Raw genomic sequence first — 24,020 nt, 5'->3', positions numbered from 1 at the left:
TGTGCCCACACTGAGATGCAGTTAAGTATCTTAGTTTAACCTGTTGCTGAAAGTGGCTTTGATGAGATGGTGGACTATAAACTTGTGTGGCTGAAGTGCGGGTACCTGTTCTCATCTGGGCCAGAAGAGCAAGACAGGTAGCTGTGGGCAGAAGCACCATCTCTGCTGCCTTGCCTTGGAGATTTGACTACTGAGGTAGGCAGCATGCTTATGAATTTCTGAGAAGGTGAGGTGGGAGGCACCAGGAGTTAGCAGGAGAAGCTGGCGTCACTGTTGCTTGCTTTCAGCATGCAAAAATTGAGAGTCAAATACATCAGTCGTGAGAGTTAGTCATGAACTTTAAGAAATGAAAGTAATTTGGGATGCATCCTTCACATTTCAGGCTTTTCTGTATCCATGCGAAATTTGCTTTTTAAAAAAGTGAGATTCAGATGAACTTGGCCTGTAGTAACACACCACTTTTATAAGGCATGTCAGTGCTTGGAGAATTGACAAAACTCTGACATTTAAGCTCGTATTTTTGAGCACTGAGTGCTGCGAGGAACTCAGCACTAATATTTGCCCTTTGTCCTTGCATAACATTTATATCTTTTTGTGGTTGTTGGTACCATCCCTGCTGCAGTTGTTATTTTTTTTAAATAAACTTTTGAAGCCCACTAGATTACGTCAGTTCTAAAGATTGATCAGTACTAGTTGCTGAAAACAAACCAGCAGATTGTGGTTACAATTATTTGAAAATTGTTTATAAAAGCCATGGACTCTAGAAATGTGAAATCTGTGGCCAAAGCCTATAGAAGTCTTAATTTTTCTCTGAATTTTGGACTGAAATGGTTATTACATTTGGACTGTTAGTGGATGAGAGTAAAAGAAAATAACGTAGTCATAGCAGAATAAAGTGTTGCACAATACATACTGCAGCTATACAAGTACTTGCTACATTCTCTGTCTGAACAAACTGCTTTAATCTGTAATATGTTGGCGTGAGGAGACATAAACCTTTTAAGTAAGTACCCGCAACATTTTTATTTGTCTGCAAGTGTTCACGTTTGCTCATTTTACACATTAAACCGATCAGAGTAGTAGAAATACCTTTAGTTACTCTTTCCAAACTTTATCTTTTATTTTGTCTTTTCTGTCTTTTCTGTCTTAGAGCTAGAATCATAATATGCACTGCAGACATTTATTTTCTATAATAGCTCCTTTGTTCAATCACACCTCAACGAAGAATATAGTATTTCAGTAAGGCTGATAGTCAAATCTTGGAAACCTCATGGAAATTTTCACAAGTAGGGGACAATTGTTGAAATACGATATTCTAATAGAAAGCTGCTGATCTTGCATTGGAGAATGATTTGTAATCAAATTCGTAGAAATATTTCAGTAATATTTGGTCTGATCTCCTCTTATGAGGTCACCTCAAAGACATGCAAGCCACTTACGGTCTATTTTTTTTCTAGGTCGCATACTTTATTTATTCTAGTTTTGTGTTACTGATTTAGGCCTTTTGAATTCAGCAACCAAATATGGCAAGTTTCAATATATTCCAGATATTTTTCCAGTATGTTTTAAAATGACCCATGTCTGTCAATACATGTAACCTTACCCACACTCTGCTACAAGTTAAAAATCCATTTAGTAGATGATATTGTCAGGTTCTATTAGCAACAGTTCAGTTTATACTTGACATGGACTTCACTTATTGCAAATGTGGTGAAATGTACCTTCTCTTAAAATGCAGGTGCAGTTTATTCCATGTTAAAAGTACATAGGCAAATACGTTGGTCAGAAAATTTAATTATGTTCCTGGTAAAATTACAGCTTTCTATGAACTATTTCACTGGGCCTTGCTTACATCTTCCTATTTCTTTTTTCTTACCTAAATTCTAGACTTACTGTCTGCTGCTGATAATTCTCATCAGCACAGTCACTAAAATGAAACTATTGTTGTTGATGTTGAAGTGTAGAAATGTTGGTTTCTCTGAAGTTACGGTCTTAACCTGTTTTTTCTGAAGAATGTCAGTAGTGTCCTTCCTTGTGACCTGCAATGGGCAGATGGTGACATTCTGACCCCTCTGAATAATAACTTTTTCATGTTTTCTGCCTTTGTTGAGAAATGAAGTTGTGGCTTCCTTTTCTGAGAGAGAGGTGTCTGCAGCAGTTCCTTGCCTACAGCAGAAAAGCTTGGACAAAGTAGTGTATCATCTCAGACCTTGTCGCTTCATTTCCCACTTCCCCTTGTCATTGGCCTTGATCAGAATACAGCTGCTGTAACCGCGTTGTGAAGGGCAGGGAGGATATGTGTGTCTGTGTGCACGTGTGGGAGGGAGGTACGGGACGCAGGGAGGAACTGGGACAGCACATCTGCATCCACCCACCCAGAGTGCACCTGCTGCATTGGGCAATGCAAACAGAGGATAGCATGGTCCCTTTAGTCATCTCTGAGTCTCCTCTTGCTCTTTCCCAGTGCTTGTGCTCCTGAATCATTTTTGAATGTATAAACATTTTTGAGTATATAAAGGCTGCATCTTGCTCAAGACCGACTAGGAGGTAGGCTTATTTCTTCTTTCAGTGTCTGTCTTGAGGCATAACTAATGGCTGACAGGTGATGAGCAATATCTTTTGCTCTATTTAGTCCTGAGTCCTACCACTTCTTGAGAAGCAGCTCAGCAATCCATCTTTCCTCAAACCTACCAGCCCTACTCCCTTTTGGCTATCATCTCAACTCACATCTGCCTTTATCTGGCTGGTGATAAAGGTGGAGATATCAGGTGGAGAACCCTGTGTGAAACTCCGTAGTTTCTTCTCACAACTTGGAAAAGAAAGCAAACCAAATGTTGGGGGTCTTTGGCCCAGATCCTCGGAATCTGGACAGGGTTTTCTGGATGAGTTTGAAGCCTTTGACAGGGTCAGCAAAATGGGGTCTGCATGCTGTCTAAATAGATTTTCAAGGACAATATTTTCAGAAACTGGCAAGACGCTGAAGCAGCATCCCCCCCCGCCATTATATCTTACAGGGTGATCTTACCGTTAACCGACAGGGTAGGACTGGCATGAAAAAGGATTCCTTTCACTGGGACAGCTGTCCCACCGAGGCGTTGAAATGGGAGCAGTGGTGGGAAGCACAGACTGTTGTTGGCCTGGGTGGAGTTGGATGCTTATGCTTCCAAACTGCCAGCATCCCACCACTTGTTTACATGACTCCAGAAAGGAATCCAGGAAAGAACCTTGCAGTCAGCATCTTTGGCCCACAACAACCCTCTCTCCCATTGATTTAGAAAGATCAGGATAAACAAACAAATAATTTTATTTTCCAGGAAGAAGAAATGAAAGCAGCACAAAGGAATCAGATCTCTGGAACCAAAAAAGAATTATTTCATTTGAAAAGATGTCCAGTATCGTGGCCATTAGGCATAGTCTTGGCATGCACTATGTAAGAAAAAAAGATATATGGATCAGAAATACACGCACAAAACACAGTTAGGAGTACAAAACAAATGTTGGTGGAGAAATATGCATCAGCAGATTTGTATTAGTAGCATAAGACTCCGGTTTTGCTATGCTGCCTAAATCCTGGTAATAACCTTTGTGGAATATTACTCCCACACTAACATCTATTTTAAATTTTCTAAATACTTGACACTGCTTCATTTCCTGAGTCAATTAGTTATGCCTTGTTGAAAACACATATGTTGGAGAAAGAATTCACGCATTTCTGGTTTGTCCTCTGATGCTGCTACGTATTTTTAATTTATAGAAATGTTTTAAACAGTAAGGGTAGGAATCACAGAAAGTCGGAGCAATGCCACGTAAAAATGAAGAGTGCTTGGGAAATTTTTCCGGTGTGCCTGTGACCTAATGGAGCTTTCTGTCCGTGTGGGAAAATGTAGTGTGAGGAAAGTAAATGAATAGTTAGTTAGTCGGTGACCCTGGAGTGCAGTCCCGTTGCACAGGTGGAGCTCATTGTAACCCAATGGTTTCAGAGCAGAGTGAGAGATCCCATCAGACACACAGAGGACAGTGCTAACTGCTGGTTGTTTTGACCAGAATACACTGGCTTTAACTAGTGCTACGTTAGTCTGTGAAGTGGATGAGTATTATAGGCAGATAGAACAGATAGTTCCCTAGACTTTTTGTTGTAATCCAAGCTCGACCAAAACTACTGATTACAGATCTAGTTTCAGTGCTTTTATCCCTCCGTGTCTTCTGTGGTCCCCCTCTTTCATTGCCTGTATGCTGGAGGATATTTTACTGCCATCCGTCTGTAATCAACAGCAATATGAAATCTTTAGCAAATGTTAAGGTGTGTCTAGTTCATCTCCATTTCAGGTCATAAACTGTTGGGGTGGGGGTTTTTTGTTTTTCTGCCTTTGTTCCCCTACCCCACCCTTTCCTGCAGCAGGACGAGCTCAGAGAGGGGGTTAAACTCTCTGTTTTTTCCAGTTAGAACAATGCTATTTCTGCACTGTGAGCATCATGGTTATGATGAAAGAAGGCTTTAGAAGAGGCAGGCTTTAGGAGGGTGTCCAAAGGACCATCTAATTCAGAAATGTGTTTCCAGTCCAAACTCCTCAACAGAAAGTACGTCCCCTGTTCTCATGGGCTTTTCCATGTCTGTATGGGTAGTGTGAGAACCCCAGGTCATGAGGAGAAAAGTCATCCCATGCACAGGAAACTTCACCACAATGTACCCAGCATGGTTCTTGTGAAGAGGGTAAGATAAATTTAGAATAAAGACTGTAAGCTGTTTCAGTTTCTGTTGGTAAAACAACGGAGGAGGCTGAGAGTGTTGGGCTTCAAACTGCTCTGTAGCAAGACTCATCATTTTCCATAGCATTATGCTGTGCTCAACTTGATAAAAGCTGTTCTGCAAAGTGAACCAGAGGTGTGCTTTTTCTTTTTTAGTTAGCAAACGTGTGTTACAAATGCTTGCTTCTACCTGTGGGTGTGCATATTTTTGTGTTCATAGAAGGAGTACTGAAGAAATAGAACTGTTGTGATGACAAATGAAATTAAAACAATATCTCATTAAGTTAAGAAGAATCCTAATTGTATTTCATTTGTGAATATAGACAAATAGTCTTAATTTGCACAAAGAACTAAGTGGCCTAAATTACAGTTTTCTATTAAAAGTACTCAAATGTATTAAAGAGATAAAATTAGATTTTTAGATTAATTGAGTTTGCTGAAGTTCATAGGGGGAAGGATCAAGAAGAAAGTTTGTGACTTACAGATTTCTCTAAGTAAGTGGGAGAGGGTGGACAGGAAGGCAAAGAGAAAGCAAGCTACTTTCTGCTGCTGAAATGGCCTTTTATCTAAATATCACTGAAAGGTTGCATTTGGGGATTTCCACGCTGCACAAATACATTCATTGTATCTTGCGGTAGTTTATTTCATTTTCTTGTGGAAGACTTTTCCCTGTTCTTGCTGAGGTCACCCACTTGCTCAGAATCCTCAGGAGGGCTTCAGAGAGTGACAAGAAGACTCTTCAGGGCAAACATATTTTTGTCCTTGGTAATCAAGATTCTGGTCAGTGGGAGAGGGGGACATGGAACCAGCTTGAGAGGGGAACCTAGACTTAGGGGGCAGACTGAGAGGGGGGAATACAGCCTCTTTGTGGAGCTGACGGACTAGCACCTGCCGAGCATGTTCTTGGTGGGGAAGTCATTTCAGTTGGAGGCAAAGGTCCATAATGGATGCTGGCACCACTTACTTTCTTTTGCCTTCCCAGGGGCATGGTAAGTGGGATGTCCTAGATCATGGGGTAACTAAAGGGGAGTGAAACTCTGTTGTCAGCCAGTGGATCTGCAGTAGATGTTGTCTGTGTTGCCGCCCCCACCAGTTTGGCCGGCAGGAAGAATCTGATTCAAGGTGTCAAGCTCATGGCTCTGAGTTTTCCTTTTGTGGTGATCTGTGTGAGATTCAGAACATTCATTAAATGAGACAGAAGAGAGAAGCGCTCATGAGACTGTAAAAAAAAATAGCTCTTAATCAGTGTCGGTCTTAGCAGGCTTTTGCTGGGAGCTGCTGTCCTTGAGCTGATGTTCTGCTCTTGGTCTGCCTCTGCAGCCATGAGTGATAGGGTTGGTCCAGATCTTCACCTCAGACCCTGAAGGAGATCCTTGCATCTTCTTTGAAACAGCTGTTGGAGATGGGATGCTGGAATTGCTGGAAGATTGGTCTTGAGCCAGCATGGCAAATCTTGTTTCACTACCAAGGTTTTCTATGGTTGGAGGTAAAAAAGAAGAAAAAAAGAAAAAAAATCTATCTGGTAGGTATACTAGAGTTGGTACTCTTACATGGAAGGCAACGTAGTCATAACTTAGCAGAGTCTGATATTTCATCTTTTCCATTATTTTGTCCGCAATGATATAGTTAATAAGATGTTAGTTCGAAACTTGGCCATGTTCTAGATCCAAAATACTTACTGTTTCAGGCAGAATTCATTTCTACTTTTTTTATCACTCAGTGTATTGCTAAAACATTTTCAACCTGACTAGGAGAAACTTTTTACAAAGATGTTATCTGAAGTATCCAGTTGGCTGGAGGAGCCCTTTTGTTATTTCAGAATAGATTGTTCAGGAACAGGAACCCTAATTTGTAAGGTCCAGAGAGTGGACCTCACAGTCCAGAGAGTGGTAAAACTAATTGCAGTTCAATAAGTACCCCACAAATACTTTTTCACTCCCCCTTGGAGGTGATGGTAAACTTTTAGCAGGATTGCATTCCCAGACATTTTTTTTAATGCATTAAAGAAGCTGTCGTACTCCGCCTTTCTCTATTACTCTCTTCATGTAGTTGTATCAGTAACATTTAGCATTCCACTGCTGTTGCATTTTCTGCTTTGGCATGCCTCTCTACCTGATAAATGCCGTAAGCCCAGAGCAATATAGCTGTAGAACAGTACAGTCTCAAAGTAGATTTTAATTTGGACTATAACTGGAGTAGCCTCTTTCTCCTGCTTCTTGATGTGTGAATTGGGAAAACTCTGTTTCTTACAGCTGTGTAACGAGTGTCAAAAAAGTAGGTGTTAGGGTGAAAAAAGGTTTGACCTCAGCTGACACGCTTGTTTCGAGGGGTAGTTTGGTAGGAGATTTTTTTTTTTCAAGAAGGGAACAGACCAAAGCACTTTGCCAAAACAGTTGTGGCGATAAGGAGAATATTAGCTTGTAGTTGTACAAGCTAATCATCAAGGGATTATTTTGGGGCTGAGATGATCATCATTTTTGCTTGAGATCTTGCAAGCAGTCCGAATGAGACCAAATGTCTGAAAGTTTCAAGCCCATAGGATGTGAGGACATGCAGCTGAGCAGAGTGGCATTTGCTTCCCACAGCTAACTGCCAGGACTGAAGGTAGCAGGCCAGAAGTGGCATCTGATGAAGATCTTTTCTTCTGGTTATGTGCTTTTGTGCTAATAGAGCACCAAATAAATATTCACATAACAGAAGGGAGGCTTGTTCAGAAGCCTTTTCTGCACAGTGGAAATGACCATTACTGGTATTGGGGGTCAACAACACCTTTTCATACTTCTGTTGAAGCCACAGTTGAAAACTGAGCTTCCAGCAAAACTTCATGAAGTGCAAAGCTGCACATATTGCCAGCATCCACTGTCTGCAGTATTAGTAAGGGCAAAGGCTATGTGTAGATGCATCATGCCATCTTCAAGGTGAGGTTTGCCTGGACATGAATTACATCAGCCTTTGGGATTGCTGGCTGCAGGAGTGGTACCAGTCTTTGGTACCATCTAAGGAAACTATCCAGTGTGTTAATACTACCTTTAATTTGGTAGGCATCCTACCTCCATTGATTTCTATCAAAAACATGATCATGAAGTTGTAATGGTTGAAAAGTTTGTAATTCAAGAGAGTGATCAGAGCACCGGTCGTTTGGGTCTGTCAGGCTATGCAGTGAATAGAGGGAAGTCATCCCTGCCTGAGCTAGCATGACTGTGGGAGGGATCCAGTTTGCCCAGCTGCAGCATCAGGCCTAAGTTAATCATCTAAATTCTTTCTATAATTAGAGAGAGAGAGGTATCTTCATGGGGTGATTCATCCCACCTACCTTGGAAAATGGTGACTCATTCTCTGGAAGTGCCTGTGTCTCACCATTGACCATATAGACAACCTAGGCAGTGAGTTGAGATCAGATACCTGCCTCCTATGCAGTTTAGGTGAGAAAAAACCCTTTCCATAAGTGATAAGAGCTCATACCTCTGTTCTTAAGCAGTCTGGGGTAATTGGTAGGGCTGGGAATTAAATCAAAAAGCTCAGACTGGACTTCCCCATCTCTTTTATTGTAGTATGGCATACATGGGAGGTCTTAAAGGGCATATCCTATCAATGCAAATGCACTTGAATGAGATGGTATCACTAGCAAATACAAACCTTCATTTAACCTGTAGTAGATTTAAAAATAATTAACTTTTCCTGTATGCTCATTGCTAGCTGTTCATAGAAGCCTACCTCACATAGTAATTTCACCCAATGGAGAAAGAGCTCTACATCCTGATCTTTTGAACTGTGTTTTGACACAGGATCTTTTCTCCTGACAGTGGCGATTATAACTCTTCCAAACAGCAAAATTTTGAAAGTTTAACTATAGAAAAGCAAGCGTAGTAGCAAATGCTGTCTCATACTCAACATATCATATACATTCCTTTTTCTTACTAGCACCAAGCCTTTCAGTAAACATGTTAACATATGTTTCTTACAGCCATTCCACCCACTCACCAAACGCTGACCTGAAGTCAGTCCTTTTCAGTATAAGCTTATTTCTTTGTGCTCCTGCTCTGACTGACCAGTGCTATGACTAGTGCTGGGTGAGGTCCGGCAGAGGATCATACTCTTTTTCTATTTTCAGTAAACTTTAATGTGAGAGCTAGTAATCAGAAGTTAAATTTACAGTTAATCTGAGGATGGTACCTGCTCGTTGTTTGTGATTTATGCTGTATAAAAAGATTGCTTATTTATGCTGATTATATTGTTAATTTTTTAGATGTGGACTTAACTGATGTTATGATACGCAAAATCCCTCCACACATGAGCAAAAGAGCCCTCTGTAAGTATGATCCGTGTAAGTAAATTAAAAATGTATCATTAGGTGAGAAATTAATATTGCAATTTAAATGAACAGTTGAGAACTTAGAGAGCCTTGGAAAATTATTACGCTCAGTAATATTTAAATAGAAATAGTTTCAAAACAAAGAAAATACCTGACCCTATTTTAACTTCTCAAGGATTGACCCTTTTTAAGGATGTCAGCAACTACAGAGATTTTAGCTGAAAAACAACTGGTCTCTTTAACCTAACTGTACCTATGTGAATGTGTTAGTTATTCTCTAATAAGGTATTTGTAGGATTTGGGGGAAGGGGCTATGGCATCCTGCCTAAATCTCTGCAAGCACATTCTGTAGGTGTTCTGTTTCATTAGTCAGTTAGATTTAATGGACTTACAAACCATTAAACATCACATTACATAGAGAACAAACCAAGGAAAACCTATTGCTGAAAGAAGGGAAAAAAAATTAGTAGAATGGAAAGACCTGGAAACTGGCAAAGAGTTTTGATGGAAGTTTTATTTGACTAAATCTTAGGACATTCAATACTATTTGAGAAAGACTGGTGATTCACTAGCCACTTAACCACGTGTACAAAACCATCTGGACACAGTCCTGAGCAAATTGCTCTGGGTGACCTTGCTTTTGAGCAGTGGGTTTGGATTAGATGAACTCAGAGATCCCTTCCAACCTCAACCATTCTGTGATTCCGTATGAATTGGAAAACTGCCTGCTTTAATTTTTGGCTGTGATAAATTATATCTATAAGCAGAATGTTATTTTGTATGCTGTCACTGAGTTTCAAAGCTTTTGGGGATGGGACGTTCAGAGGTCTCAATTACTGCTTCTTCCACTCAAGAATTTACTTTTTTCCTACTTGGAGTTGGCTTATGACATACTGTATAAACCTGAGTTGAATCACTGAGGCAAATTATTAGTTCTGAGTAGCAATAGACTGGCCCATCTGGTGGACACGGCCCAAATTCGTTCCTCCCTAGAATGAGCTCCCCATTTAAAATCTCATTCCTAAGCTCATGTAGATGGCCAGGGTTGTGTTCAATTCAGTTGTCTTAGATGCTTAACTTGCATCTGAATTTTAGATGTCCAGTGAACCAGTGCTAGTTAAGAAGATGCTTGAGTCCCCTGTGGAGAGAGGGAGATTCTTTTGAAATCCTCCAGAGGGAGATGCTGACTAGTTAAATTTAGAGACTTAAGTTAGGCAGGTTGAATGTTCCTTTGGAGGCCTTCAGACAGTTTTAAAATGCCTATTTAAAACACAAGTAAAAGCTAGGTGTTTTATTTAATTAGAATACATCTTGCCTGTTGTTAGGTCCCTCAACCGAAGAGGAATTAGTCACCGTATTACTACCTTTCAGTTTTATCAGATTTTGCTCCTAATCTCACTTCCTAAATGAATGGATTTTGTCATAATAGTATGAAATAAATACGGAAGTTCCATAACTGCAGTGCTAACGTGGCTGACAGAAGGAACATTCAAATTTATCAGCCAAACCAAAAGCACCACGTTTAACATGTAACCAAATTTTCTGTAGGCTGTGTGCTTCTTTCCTAGCACGACACCCTTTTGCTTTTTCTTTCCATCGCCATCCCAGAATTTCAGCCTCGCTCTGGCCCAGTAGGTTTTATTTATAGTTTTCAATATCCCTTTCTCATGGCAGCAGAGCCTGGAGTGACACAGTGTGCTGACACTAACAACATTTCCTGCCCTTTTTTTCTGTGTTCTGCCGACCCATTGTCCCTTTGTCCTTATCCCTTGACCTACCTCTACAGACAGAGGCCCCATCTGACGAATTTACTTGTGTTCCCCAGGGATTATGAAAACCAGGAAACTTCATTAAGGATGGTTTAATAACTTAGACAAAGGAGAAGGGCAGCTGGTCTGTTAACAAGTCTCTCTCAACACCCATTCTCTGACAGAAGGGCCTTTCTTACATGTGTTACAGTCTTCAACAATTTGCAGTAAAAAGCTACAGATGTACGGTTCATGCAAATTGAGTTACTGTGCATTGGATCGGCCTTGAGCGTTTTATTTGAATGACCTGAGGCAATTTTATGGCAGTAGGTTTGCTGCTGTTAAAAAGAACAGTAGCTGATAGTGGCCTAAAATTTTGGTGTATGTTTTTGCTCTCTTTATTGCTTAGCGTGGTAATGTTAGAGGAATAGCAATTGGAGACAACCTGCTGCACTCTGCTACTCTGTAAGACAAACATCAGTAAAGCCAAGCAGCAAGAAAAGAAGGGTTCTTCATGACAAAATGACAGCAAGAGAACACAGCCCCCGCCATGGTGCAAAATCCCGCACCGTGCAACGGGCCTCCACCATTGATGTCACCTCTGACTTGCTAGGCCTTTCTCTAGCAGGTATGTACCTTCATGCCAGCTATTGCTCTGTTGCTCCTTTCAGAATCTACCTTGTACTAACATTGGGGTTTTTTTTTAATTGCTAGAAGATTTAGATGTGTGTTTAGATGAGATAAAGGAATTATACTAAAAAATTAAAAAATCTTAAACTTACCATTTTTAAAATAGACAAAACATTAAAATTGGAGATGGAAGGAAAAAAAGAAATTAAACTAGATTCTGTACAGTTATGTTTATCAGTCAAAAATAAACTACAGGGAGAGAAAACAACAATAGAATGTCAAGGTCGAGGAAGAGTCTTGGCAACCTCCTTGTTTGACATTGTATAAAATTTTCAAGAGAGTTCAGGGAACTGAGAATTATCTCCCTCATCTTGTACGGTGAGTAAATTAGGATTGTAACCCCAAGAGGCTTTCTTTGATTAGTGAGAGAGACAGGTACTTTCAAACTTCTCCCTATTCACTGACCACAGAGGAGACGTATCTGATTTAATAATTTGGAGTTAATAGTGGTTCAGACACTAAGTGGCTTTAATCCTGTTGTTTTCTACTGAGATTGGGCATTTGATATTCCCATATTCCATATAATCTTGCATAGGTTTACATATTTTAACATGTTTTATAAAATGAGATCATCTCAGGTTTTTCAAATCATTTTGAGATACCAAAGATTAGCTAATAAATATTTTAAATACCAGTCATGGCTCATTGAATTAAAAATATTAATTTTTTCTATAAAATTTAATTTCTTTCCCTGTATGACTGCAACTTTAGGAAAGGATTCACGTGACAGCAATGTTTGGCTAATCTTGTGTTAATTTTTCTGATTTACAGGAAACATTCAGGATCCAGATGAGCCAATTTTAGAGTTCAGTTTAGGTAGGCTTAATGATTTTTATGCTAATTTTGATGATATGTGCTATTGAGTATGTATGCCTTTTTTTTAATTGTTGATTTTGAAGTGCCTTTCATATAGTAAGGATTGAAACTTTGCTTTGATTTTTATGGAGATCTGGTACAGTTTTCTTGCTGCCTGTACAGTATCTTTTGATAAGCAACCAGCAGTTTGATTTTGTGATATTTTTAAAAGTCTGTAATTAAAACATCTGTCCTATAAAATTTTAAATGTTTACTCTGTGAATGTTATTTTTAAATGTTTGTTTTGTTTATGTGAAGATACAGTGAAACTGTCTTCAGTCTCAGTATAATCAGCAGTTCAGGTCTTCAAGCAAACTGAAGATTTGCTGGAAACACCATTTTAGGACAGAATATTTTCTAAGAGTTACCAACTATTACACATACCTTCTTTCCTTTGGTCTTTTCTGTCAAGTGATAATGTGAGATGCAGAAGTGACCTAATTTCTGGGATGGTTAAATTTGGACAAGAAACTTGTGACCTCACTTGAAGAATAAGTGAAAAATATTTTCTTCATGAAAATTCAGTCTACGTTTTCAACTGCAGCATGGTTTTCTTGGCTCAATAGTGGACTAATGTTTGGAAGGTTATGCTCTTAACAGTATGTTTGAAATGCAAAACTAGAAAGTTTTCTCAGATGTATGTAATTGTGTTATAAATAATAATCTTAAGAACTCCTTAGAGCTGAATAAGGTACTTAAAATATTTTCAGATAAATTAAAAATAACTAGAACTGCAAAGCTGTTTAGTGTGCATTCGAACATTTTGCTTGCCCAGGTAAATTTTAGAATTAACTTTCTGCATCTAGCTGAAGCAGAGTCAGACCACACTGTAGTTACCTCTATCTGGCTAGATAGAATTTGGCTCTGAAGTTTAATGTAATTGTATAGTCACTCACTGAAATTTTTGGTAGTTGTTTCCTACTCACCATAGTCCCTTCCCAGCAGTTAAACTCACAATAACATTTTAGAGGAAATAAATTGCTGTCCTTTTACAATTACAAGCTAGTTGTCCTCCTTGTATTGGTTCTCCATGGCAAAACGCCATTTGGTAATGGGCTTAATGGAGCGTGACTTCAAATCAAATGCAGCCATGCTCATGAGATTCCCAGAGGAAGACCTATGCACGTATGCTGTTCTAATGAGCTGTGCCAGGGGAATGGATAGGCAGGTGTTAGAAGAGAACAAGTTTAAATTACAGCTCTACAGCTTGGAGCCAGGCTGAGCTGATTGCACGTTTACTGTTTGCATGCACAAAGGTGAGTGATGTCTGCCTTTATAGTGTGGCAGTAGAATGAGTATTAGGCTCTTCATGGCTTTATTGCTCAGCGTATGTAATATGCTTTTATAAAAATGTAGAGTCTTACAGCAATATGAAAAAGATCCTGAATCTAAATTTATTTATCTGTTGCATACCTAAAGCTTGCAGTGAGCTGCTAACTCCATCGCTAGATCGAAAACCAAATAGTTTTGTAGCAGTGAGTGTAACTACACCTCCTCAGGCGTTCTGGACAAAGCATGCACAGACAGAAATTATTGAGGTAAGTGGTGAGGTACTCCTGGATTAGATTTAAAATTGAAGCTAACACAAGGAGCATTTCTTCCTCACAAATATCACCTTGCATTAAATTTTGCCTTTTTTGTTTATTACAGGGAACAAGTAATCCTATCTTTCTAAGCAGCATTGCCTTTTTCCAAGACTCTCTTATCAATCAAATGACACAAATCAAACTCTCCGTGTATGACGTCAAAGATAGATCTCAGGGAACAGTAAGTTTTCTTTATTCTGTTGCCTCCCCAGTCAGTGTGGAGCAAGGAAACAAGAGGCAAGGAGATAAAACTAGTAACTTTTGTGGAAGAAAGCAAAGGGGTAGCAGCATCTATCCTAGAGAAAGCAACGTGGGTAGGGGAAGGAGGGACAAATGCTGCGAGATGGACTTGGCAGAGTGGGGAGCACTGCCAGTTTTCTCAAATAAGGCTTGTTGGCAGCAAGTTTGGGAACCACTGATTTAAATTAAGAGGTTCTGTCACTTACTCTCTTCTGTTGTAGACCTCTTTACTGAACTAGATAACAAATGGGATCCAGTACCCCTAACTGAGGCTTCTAACCTGTGCCAAAATGTTGGACCCATAATGAAACAGTCCTTATAAATGGAGCTGCTAAATTCCATGTGTACTAGGCACAGTCTGGTGGAAGTTTTCCACAGGGAGCAATCATGTCTGTTTAAGTTTAGGAACTTTAGAAGTCTGTTTCAGGACCTTAGAAGTCTACTTCTCTCACTGCTTAAAATTTAGATGCAAGCTGGTGACGAAGGCAGGCAGATTAGATTTTACCAGAGGCTGCTACTGGCCTCTAATCCACGTTGTGTGAAATGGGAGGAAGAGAAAACAAAAGCCCCCTGGACTCCCTGTAGTATTTTTGCAGAGGATCACAAATTGTAAGATAGAACTTGCCATTAAATGTTTTTAATCCAAAATAATGAAAAAATCATAATTGCAGTGTCCAAAACTTAATTTAGTAAAAAACGGGCCCACACTAAAGCCACCTTTTTCTCAGCAGGGGACACAAGTTCAAATTCAAGGTGAAAAACATCAGAGGAAACTTAACTATTTTGGAGCACTTTCTAATTCATTATGAAAAATGGTTATTTGTTGTCTCAGAGACACTTATTACTACCATTATCTAAAATTCCACAATACCAAAATTTGTGAGTGTTTTTATGAAGCAGGAGATTGATTCTGAGTAGAAGGTTGCTTACAGGAGAGCACCCATGCACTTGGCTTCCTGACACACAGGTTCTCTGGGCTATTTTGCCTAGATAATTTTTTTGCGTTGCTCTCAGAAGTCCCCCTGCCCTGATCCCTTAGTGATTTTGTTCAGGTGTAAGATTTATTCCCTTACTGAAAAAAGTCCAAGTGCCAGCTCTCCCAGGTAAGTACTTGGATCTGTAGGCAACTCACTCTGGACTGTTGCCCAGATTGCTGTTTCAGGTCCCACATGCCTGCTTTCCCATGGCTTCCTCAGGGGTAGCAGGGCATCTCTGTAGAGTGCATCATGGGGAGGCTCTGGGGAAAAAGGAATACCTCCTGAGGAGGTGCATTCTTCAGGAAGAGCCAAGTTTGGGTCAGGGAGAGAGTATGAAGTGTCAACCTAGTCAGTCTGAGTCCCATTCAGTCATTGCTTTCAGTGTTCCTGTATTGCTGGGCCTAAGCTTGTATATATTGAGGTGCCTCCCCTCAAATCCTAGAGAAAGAAAAGGGCTTATTGTCCTCCGGTAGAAACAGGATTTTTGATAAATTACCAAATTTATTAATTTTTAAAGGGGTTTAATTAGTTATGCATGGGAATATGTAATTATATTTTTGTTCTCAAGGCTTTTGTGCGTAATAATTGTATTTTGGGCTTTGGTGCTGTGGACAAAGCCTTTGTTCATTGTAAAGGTAAATAATTACAATTCCAATACTCCTCTTCTTCCAGATGTATTTGTTGGGTTCTGGGATGTTCACTGTAAAAGAACTTCTTCAGGAGAAGAATCACAGGTTGCACTTAACACTAAGGTTTGTAATGTTCTCCTCCATTTCGGAATTAACAGTCTTAATTCTTGAAAGCATGCTTAAGATGTATTGAAAGCTGTCCCTGAGATGTGATGAAAACCTTTTGTTTGTTTGTTTGTTTTTTCAGTACCAGGCCACTATTAAGGAAAAAACTATTTTATATTGCATGATAATTAAAACATGTAGAACAAGACTGTGGTGAATAATGTTAGACATTGGTTCTAGTTCTACAAGTCAAGAAAGTATTGTCAAGGCCAATTTCATTTTTGTGCATTTCATCCTGTCACCTCAGCGTATGTGTCTGTGGAGAGTGGCAAAATAGAGTATTTTTAACTGTGCTGATGCATAAAGAGCCTGTGATGGGGAGAATGAAACCCATCAAAACAGAGGCTTATCTTAGCTGTTTGGAATATCTTGGCTTAGATAAATCTAGGCTCTATTTACTATTTCAGCGCCTGCCTGTTGCTAAATTGTGTGTTTTTTTCTAAGTAGTCTATTTATCAATATAATGCACTAGGAATAGGAGGAGTCACATTACAGCAACATTGCTTGATGTAAATTTCTAGTTTAATTCATATTGGAAACTTTCATGGAAGGAACGTGACTCAGGAGGGAATAAAAAGAGGGTGTGAGTCTAATACCAATCCTTAAAGTAGTAGTTCTAATCATAGGACTCAAACCACACTCGTGAAAGCCGGTGCGGCACGAAGTTAAGTGCAGGGTTGGGGAAGAATGAAGAAAGCAATGTGAGATTAAGAAGAGAGAGCTCTGATGTGTAAATGCACATTGTAGTAGTGCGTGTTGAAAGTAGGACAGGCATCCCCATCAGAGAAGGCAAGGAGAAGTCACTTGAAGGGGGGGGAAGCATAATCAGAGAGACTGAGGGTGATGGTGTTGGTAGTATTGGCATAATCAGCACTAGAAGCAGTGACTGTGATAAACTTGCAGAAATTTCTTAGCCCAGACACAACTAACAAAACATGGGCAAAGCTTTTTCATGGTAAGAGAAGAGATGGGTGAAGTTTTCGGCTTTTCCACAATGTATTGTAAAGAAAAAATTGACATGATTTAACAGGGGAGAGCAGATGAGGGAAATGAGTCAGAAAAGACACCAAAAGTATGACAATGATAGTCAGTAAAATAGTCTAATTTGTCATAGATGTGAAGATGGAGGTGTCTTGAAGGAGATGAAAAAGAGGAGGAATGTGATGGCAGGAGTTTCACGGTTGTGTTAGACATGGTTATTCTGTTAGGTTTATTCTTCCATGACTAAGTTGAAAATGGACTTTATTAAACTCTCTTGTTTTGATACCAAGTGTATGCTGATTATTGGAGCAAAGTGTGTAAATACATGCATGTCTTCTCATTGTCACGTTACCCCTCGGATGTATAAGCTGGATGCTGAGCAATGTCTATAAACATGCTGCATGACTTGGATTCTTAAACCTTTTCTTGTAGTCATCTTATGAGCTTATTTCTTTTGCCTCCCCAGTATGGTCTGCTCCAGAGACTTTTTTTTTGTCTTAGTTGTCCCAGCATATTTTTACATATAAACAACAATCTTAAAATACCATTTAGAATCTATCTTAAAATAACAGTCTCTGCCAAAATTACTGTGTCATGGGTGAGACAGAATAAATGACAGCTGTGGTAGATCTGGGTACTGGTGTGCATTTAATAACCAGCAAGATTAGAGCTTTTACCCCACTTGATTCCCTGTCTCTCTCTCACTCACTCATTCCCCCCTCAGTCATGTGTTCATATGGTCTCAGCTTCCCTCCCCAGCAGGGAGATGGCTGCTGGTCTGGGAAGGTGGAGCAGAAAGTTGTGTCAGTTTGTGCTGTGCAGGTCCTCAGCTGTTAGTGACCTGTCTCAGCTGTTAGTGGCCAGGTCCCTGGGGGTCCCCGGCATTTGTTTCCACGCACCTCCCTGATCTCCAGGATCTTCTTCCACCTCAGGCATCTTGCCTCCATTGAGAATCTTCACCACCACCTTCCCTAGACCACTTCTTTTCAGGATTCTTCTTTTTAGCATCAACTTTTCTTTCTGGAATGTCAGGCCCTCAGTTTTCCCAATCTAAATAGTCTATCTGCAGAAGCAGAAGATGTGATCAGCCTCATAACTGGTGGCCTTGACTGACTTCTCTATTAAGTGGACGATTTGGGATGTGCTACTTCTGTTTAGTCCACGTATTATCAAAATTTACCAGTTGCAGCTGTACCAGTTGCAGCTAGCAAGTAGCAGGCTTCTGATTGAGAGTTAAAAAGTTCGGTTGCAGACATTCACACGCACAGGCACGCACACACGTGTGCATGTACATCCAATTATCTGCTCCCTGCTAACGTTCACAATTTAAGCTGCTTTTGCCTACAACAGGCTAACTGTAAAATCTGAACTCTTTCTGCTTTTACAGAAGTATTGAAACACATGCATGGTTTTAGGTTGCCTTCGCTTAGGGGGTTTGTACAGCATTCCTGCAGGATGAGGGGAGCATTTTTCTGTTGAAGTAACGCATTATAAAAATATGTAAAATGAAGTTGAAAAACTTCCTGTTTAAAATGTTTATTAAGTTTGAAGATTAATAGCCTTTTATAAGTGTTCCCTTGTTGATAAACAGGTCTACCTCCAAAAAAATCTCAATGCAGAGTGTTTGTTGCAGGTCAGCTGAAAGTGACCGTGTAGGTAACATTACAGTTATTGGATGGCAAATGGAGGAAAAAACTGACCAAAGGCCTCCAGTGACAAGGTCACCTGATACAATTAATGGAAGGGTGAGTATGAGCATTGTATCAGCTTCAGAAAGATGCAGATTGATTGGTAGTATTGAAATAAGTTGAGATCTGCTGTCAGCTTCCCTGTCCATCTTGGTATTTAGTGTAGTGCTTTACAATTTCAAAATACTGTAAAAAGCAGCCTAATGGTGATGAAGCAGTTTTGTATTTTGCAGAGCTCTTGGTGCTAATGTTTGTTAAAAGTCTTGGGGAAAATTGTAGTTTACAGTGATTAAGCTTTAGCTTCAAGCGCTCGTGCCTTTCATCAGAATAGGCTTGAGGTACTGTACGTTGGTGCACTTGGTGCGTTAATAACCAGTTTCACAAAGATGTGGTATTGCACACCTGTGAATTGGAAGGTGGCATCAAGCAAAGCTCTGATGGGGATGCTCAGGGAATTTCCAGAATTTTCACAGGCAACTTTTAGAAAAGAAATACCTTAAAGGATTTTAATAAAACTGAACAGGTTTCTTGAATACTGGATTATTATTCTTTTCTTGTGATCCCCAAATACTTGTCTGAGAGCAGATATTTATAGTGCTTTCTCAGCCTAGACATATGTCTAATTCTGTAAACCTTGTGTTCTGAATATCCTGGTGATAACTGCACTCATATCTGTGTATCACAGTCACAATGTGGATTAGTATCACTTTGTATCCGGTCAGACCTGTAGTTGGCACATATTGGTGCAGTACCTTTAAGAGCTCTGGAGCTGTGCCAATATCAGCCCAGTTGAAGGGCCGGATGAGAATTTTTACAGCATTTTGAACTGTGCAGTAGAAGTAAGTAGGAATGCTTAGATTGGAGGGTTTAAGTAGATTTATTATTTCAGCCTGCAGTGGTTTTTGTCCACAGTAAACATATCTGAAATATTTATTTTAAACATGCGTTGTGTTGAATATTCCTTTCAAGTCTGTATAATAGGGTCATCACTGCACGTTGCCCTGGCACTGAAGTTTTATTCTTTACTGTTTGGGTTTTTTTGTTTTTGTTTAGACTGTGTTGCCAGTTGATGAAAGTTTAACAGAATCTTTAGGAATCAGATCCAAATACGCTTCATTACGGAAAGATGCACTACTGAAATCTGGTAAGCTGCTGCGGGCTGTAACAAGTAAGCTTTAGACATCAGTAAAAGCTCATCTCTTGCTGTCTGCCTCTGGCACCAGGGCGCTTAAGCAGATGTTTCATTTGAATAGGAACAGGCTGCTGATTGAGCAGCCCTCTGAGGGTCATACAAGAATAAATTATTTTATCATCTGCATATTTTATTTTATCATCTGTATAGTAAAAACAGCAGAAGCAAACCTTTGTCATTAAGTTGACTATAGTATAAAAATTTCCATGCCATTTGCTAGTCTATTCCAAAGCAATCATTGGAGGGTGAGGGGAAGGACAGAGGAAAGCAGTGGCTTTAAAAAAAAGTTCTTGAAGAAAGATTAGATTTCCAGCAAGTTATTGCATAAGAGGAAAATGCACAGTACATAAAACAAAACACAAAAAAAAGTAGTTCAAAAGTTGAATATGTATTTTATTTCCTTACCAGTGTTTTCAATCATTTGGAGGCTTTTCCTGCAAACGCTGGAAGAATGGTCATTGCAGAATGACCATACTTGGAAAAGCTAGACTGATGCCTGGTTAAACCACATCTTTGCATCAGTGTGTTACAGCACGTTAGTGAATCGAAGCCATTTACTTTAAAAAAGGAGAGAATTTGTACACTTTTAACTCAAACCCTATGCTAAAACAACATGATTTTAATTCTCTAGTGTTTGGTGGTGCCATTTGCCGAATGTATCGCTTCCCAACCACTGATGGAAACCACTTGAGAATCTTGGAGCAGATGGCTGAGAGCGTCCTGTCGCTGCACATCCCTAGGCAATTTGTGAAGCTGCTTCTAGAAGAAGATGCAGCGAGGTGAGTTTGAACCGGTTTGCATGTGCAGTAATACAGCAGTGGATGTGGCTGTTACGGAGTTACCAAGGAATATATCTGTGTTAATGCACAGAGGCACTGAAGAAAAAATAGTAAAAGCAGCAATTTGTTGACTGTACAGTTACAGTGAAAGTGAATGAGATTTCATGTCAGAGTACAGAGTTCGGGCTTGAGTGTATGGTAACGTGAACTTACGGATTTTATGATGGGAGAGAACTGTTGGCGGAGTGAACACTTAGGATCATACTGCAGTTATCTGCACTTACAGGTTATCTGTTCCTCTCACAAAGTATTGATAAGACCACAGAATATATTATTCCATAGTCGTGTGACTGTATTAGGATCAGCACATTAGAATACATTATCTTTTTATATATATAATAATTTATATACTTCAATACACTTTGTTTTTTAAACATAGTTTATTTTTAACATAAAGAGAAAAATGAATTTGAATTAAAGATAAAACATATCTCAATGTTTCATAGGTGGGGGGGAGGTCTGGATAGATGACACAGCATAAATGAAAGAGTAGTAACTCCAGCTGCTGAGAATTTTGAGGAAGGAACAGAGACAACACAGGAACCAGCTGAAGAGGAGTGAGTAATTAGAGTAGCAGACAGCGAAGAAAAACCAGAATCACTTTGAAGGTGAACTTTGAAAAAGTCAGTTGACTTCTGTGCTATGAAAGCAAAGCAAAGATAGATGACAGGAGCACTGACTTCTCTCAGTGAGTGAAGAGATGGCTTTGAGAGTCAGAAGAGTAGTTTTGAATGGAAAACAAACAGAACAAATGCAAGTAAAATGAGACACTGTAGGACAGTAATGACTTTTTCTCATTTTAGGAAGCGGTGGGAGGGAGAAGGAAATCTGTTAAGCATTTTGTAGGTTTATTCTGAATTTGCTGCTTTTTGAAGCAATTAACTCTCTTCCGGGCAACATACCTATTTATGACTTCCCTACATTTGCAGGCTGTGGTTTGCAAACACAATGGTTTGTGTATTCTTTATAAAAGCCAAGGTTGGGATGGTAAAAGAATTTTAGCTGTATTTCTGAGTATTGGGTTTTTATTTTAGCTATGTTTGAATCCACTCCTAGAGGCCTAATTAAGTCTGACCTTAATTAAAACTATCTAGTGCTCTCAGTATCCTGTATTAATACATTTAAATTCCTTTGGGATATTGTGAAAGAAAATCATGTGTCAATCCATATGAGCAGGCAGAATTAGTCTATGGTGTTTTCAAGTGTCTTCATATTTTGCAAAAACGATAAATTCTTACAAGAAGGAGGCGGTGAATTTTTGTAATGTATGGAAAAATGAATGCATGACATGACTGAGTTTTTGAAGTTCACATTGTTTTTTTTTTTTTTCTGCTGTTGAGTTTTGTTTTTTAGTGATGTGCACTTAGTAAGAGTAGTCAGATTTTAGATTCTGGAGAATGAATGCTGTATCTTGTGTAGTTATCCTGCTAAAACCTCGATGGAGGGGGCTTGGGATATGCCATTACACATTTAGACGTGTGTTATTCATAGTTCATAGTTTATTTTATATCTTTGGTTCTCTACAGCTTTCCTCAGAGTACGTTTAAAAGCACCTATTCATTACGAGGTACAGCCATAATATTGTAAAGAGTTGGCAGGCTTACCCATCAGGTGCCATCTGTGATGGATGTAGTTTAAAGACTTGAAGATAATAAGAGGAGAATTTAGGGTGAATGGGGAAAAAAGATGTGGATTCCTGTAAGACTGTGGGCAGTGAAGTTTCTTAAGGCGTTAGCCATGATATCTGACTGCTCAGAGGCTCTTGCTAAAATCATATAGAGATTGATGGATGCATATTGTATACAGTTGGAGGTTAATAACAGCCCAGGTGATTGCTAATACAACTTTGTATGCTCTGAATTGCGTGGCTCAAAGGTAAATAAGACTTTGGTGTAATTAGCAAGAAAGACTCCCTCTCTCTGTTCAGTTGAGGTGACCCTCAATGACATGCAGAATTCTTTTCCATCAGTGCTTTTATATTTCTAATGAATTATTATTTTTCTTCAAGGTGGGTTACTGTCATGTTCATTTTGAATTAGTGCCCTATTTTGTTACAGTGTGGGAAATAGCACAATCACACTTTGTATTCATAGGATCTCTCAGGTTTGGCCAAGCGCTCTTTTCTCCATTCTCTGTGCTGCAGCCCAGAGGAATGCTGGACAGCTACACGAGCACAGCTGCTTGTGTCTTGTGACTTTTAAAGTGTCCTTGGATAATCACAACTGCCGTCTCTTACATAAAGCCTTTCTGGGCCAGAGCTCTTTGAAAGGAAGCATCTAACCGGGGGGATATTTTGACTACCTAATTATTTATGGCATGCACATCCCCTGCTGTCTTAGCCCTATGTGACAAACAAGTAAACTTGAAGTGCTAAGCTGTGAATTTACTTCAGGAAGACCTGGGTTCAAATGCATGGCTTGTTTTGAGCAGGGAGCTTGACAAGGTGGTCATAATAGCATCTTACACAGAAGCAGTTTACAAGATGAAACTGGAAGTGTCTTTTTCCAAGTCACTGATAAATAATAGTTTACACTGTTGCCTATTGGCAAATCAGTCTGGTGCTTTTCTTGGAAATTTGCTTCCTTTTGATATCCTAAATACTGTGGAGTAGAAATTGTTCTGTGAAATGCTGTCTTAAATTATATACAGACAATTGATTAAAACTATGGATTAGGGATATTGAGAGAACTGCAAAAAGAACTGCTGGATCCTTTTGACAGATGATTGTTCTACCTTTTCTGGAGTAAAGTGCTGTTGAATTGTGTCAGGTGTTGACTTGTTTACTTTTTCCCTTCTTCCTTTCTTGTAAATAGTATTTTAATCCAAGAAGACAAGCATGACATGAAATACACTAAATATTTTCTCAGCAGCACTGTTGGGGAGCAGTATGTAACACAGGATTGCCATGTGTGACTGAAAACCTAGCAGTCAGGGTGCAATGGGAAAGCCAGGGGTTTTCCTGTTCATATCTAGGGGTACCTAGTCGTCCTTTATTCCACCTACAGTGAAACTTGAGTGCCTAAAATCCGGAATCTCAGATGAAGGTTTTGTTGGCTCATCTTTTGTGTCTCCAAACCCTTATTGATGCTTACGCGTCTTAGACCTTCCCTGCCTGGCCTTGAAAACTGTTGTGTAGATACCTGGCCAGCACAGATACTCCTTATACCTAATGTCAGATAGGTGCTAATCTCCCACCTAAGATCTGTCACAGTTCTGATTTAATCTGAGAGCCACCAAAGTTCAGTAGAGTAGCCTAAAAAGGTCCTTGTTGTCCCAAGTCACCTGACATGATGACAGTGCCCATCATTTGCAAATCATCATATAGTTTGGGAGCTCCTGCAGAAAAGTGGGAAGCTTTGGTTTTGACCAACA

The 24,020-nt window shown here is 39.5% G+C and overlaps 1 protein-coding gene across 3 annotated transcripts in view; it reads left to right on the top strand.

Moving 5' to 3' along the window:
* The window catches only part of INPP4A (inositol polyphosphate-4-phosphatase type I A), a 77,889-nt gene that overhangs the window by 15,616 nt on the left and 38,253 nt on the right, over positions 1-24,020 (top strand). For all 3 annotated transcript variants that reach the window (XM_009281778.2, XM_009281785.2, XM_009281769.2), the window contains exons 2-10: positions 8,993-9,055; positions 11,216-11,434; positions 12,268-12,312; positions 13,771-13,889; positions 14,002-14,118; positions 15,827-15,906; positions 18,563-18,674; positions 19,671-19,761; positions 20,441-20,588. In XM_009281778.2, coding sequence (XP_009280053.1) covers positions 11,329-11,434; positions 12,268-12,312; positions 13,771-13,889; positions 14,002-14,118; positions 15,827-15,906; positions 18,563-18,674; positions 19,671-19,761; positions 20,441-20,588 — 818 coding nt within the window. In that variant the 5' untranslated portion in view covers positions 8,993-9,055; positions 11,216-11,328. The remainder of the gene's footprint in view (positions 1-8,992; positions 9,056-11,215; positions 11,435-12,267; positions 12,313-13,770; positions 13,890-14,001; positions 14,119-15,826; positions 15,907-18,562; positions 18,675-19,670; positions 19,762-20,440; positions 20,589-24,020) is intronic.

This window comes from Aptenodytes forsteri, unplaced genomic scaffold (assembly GCF_000699145.1).
Source record: "Aptenodytes forsteri isolate BGI_AS27 unplaced genomic scaffold, ASM69914v1 Scaffold348, whole genome shotgun sequence".
Classification (NCBI taxonomy): domain Eukaryota; kingdom Metazoa; phylum Chordata; class Aves; order Sphenisciformes; family Spheniscidae; genus Aptenodytes; species Aptenodytes forsteri.
The sequence above is the reverse complement of the archived record's forward strand: the minus strand, read 5'-3'. Positions and strand labels throughout refer to the sequence as shown.